We start from the raw sequence: 1483 nt of genomic DNA, 5'->3' as shown, positions 1-1483 counted from the left end.
AGACAGCTAGCTAGACTATCTGTCCAATCTGAGTTTTCTGATGCACGACTAAAACTACTTTTTAACGTACACATGTTCCACCAAAACAAGTTCCTTCCCGAGGCTGTTTAGCAGAGGCACCGTGGCTGCTTGCTGCGCTGACTGGTGATTGGTTTAAAGAAATGCCAAAAAACCAGAGCACGTTTTTCTTTTCTTTTTTTTAAGATTATTTTTTTGGGCATTTTAGGCCTTTAATTTGACAGGACAGTTTTAAGATAAGAAAGGGGAGAGAGAGGGGGAGTGACATGCAGCAAAGGGCCGCAGGCTGGATTCGAACCCGGGCCGGCTGCGTCGAGGAGTAAACCTCTATACATGAGCACCCGCTCTACCAACTGAGCTATCTGGGTGCCCCAGAGCACGTTTTTCTCCCATCTCAGAATGCTGTGTTGCCTAGCCAGACCCTCCTTTGCAGTGCTGTGGAGGAAGGTCTGGCAAAGCTAGACTAGGATGGCCCTAAAGTGTTCTCAAAGGTTGATGGTACCAACTTCACTGTTCCATTCATGTTTGTATCAGGGTTATACCGATATAGGTTGCCAATACCAACATCGTTGAAACGACATTAGCACTGTTTTGTGACTATAATGGACATTTCAGCACTCACTGTTTTGCCGCTTCATGATTCTACAAAAGAAAATGGAGCTCACAGCTGTTAATCCACAGTGACCAACACACAGCGGGGAATACATCTCTGCAAAATGAGGGTTGCATTTATAATAGATTAAATATGTGGTTTTATTTTCCTTATTCAGATGTAGTCAATCATTACATTACAAATCATCCCCAATTTTGGTTTAACCCTGTTTTATGTGTCATTTCTGCACTTTTCTTCTTCCTCCCTACCTGCTGCTCTTTATTCAACCATCCATTTCCCACCTTGCTTTCATCCATCCATCCATCCATCCCTTGCTCTCTGCTCGGCTCCATCATACCTGGGCCAGACAGGAGAGGATGTAGATATAATGTGACCTCTGAGCTCATGATGGAGCCCTCCTCTGGTCCTTCCCCTTCTCTCCCACTCGGTTGGTATCTCCGTCCTCCTCTTCTTTTATTCCTCCTTCCTGTTTCACTAACCATATGGTCTTTGAAATTTAAACCCCTTGTCTTAATGTACCAGGTCTTTTAATTATTGTAAGCTATTTGCTTATTATTTGGAAATCCATAGCCATCCCTCGGTATTTAAGCTTTAATTAAACTTAAAGTGTTTTATGAACTAAAATGTCAGTAACAACCCAACTAGGGATTTAACGGTGTGAAAATTTAAGCTCACGGTTATAGTGACCAAAATGATCACGGTTTTCGGTATTATTGCGATATTTTTAAAAGTGTGTCCAATGCCTTTAGCAGCAACTTTCGTCCAATGATTTTGTCACTTTTTCGACGTTTGTCGACTTTTTCTGAGCCTTTCCCCAATTTTTTTTAAAACTTTTTTTTTTTTTTTTACATT

The 1483-nt window shown here is 41.6% G+C and overlaps 1 protein-coding gene across 5 annotated transcripts in view; it reads left to right on the top strand.

The window, feature by feature from the left end:
• Nucleotides 1-1483, top strand: part of tab2 (TGF-beta activated kinase 1 (MAP3K7) binding protein 2) — a 46631-nt gene that overhangs the window by 43040 nt on the left and 2108 nt on the right. For 3 of the 5 annotated variants that reach the window (XM_032542427.1, XM_032542428.1, XM_032542429.1), the window contains exon 7: nt 978-1058. The exons of the other annotated variants lie outside the window; for them this stretch is intronic. In XM_032542427.1, coding sequence (XP_032398318.1) covers nt 978-1058 — 81 coding nt within the window. The remainder of the gene's footprint in view (nt 1-977; nt 1059-1483) is intronic. 5 annotated transcript variants of the gene reach the window in all.

Source organism: Etheostoma spectabile, chromosome 18 (assembly GCF_008692095.1).
Source record: "Etheostoma spectabile isolate EspeVRDwgs_2016 chromosome 18, UIUC_Espe_1.0, whole genome shotgun sequence".
NCBI classification, from domain to species: Eukaryota; Metazoa; Chordata; class Actinopteri; order Perciformes; family Percidae; genus Etheostoma; species Etheostoma spectabile.
The sequence above is the reverse complement of the archived record's forward strand: the minus strand, read 5'-3'. Positions and strand labels throughout refer to the sequence as shown.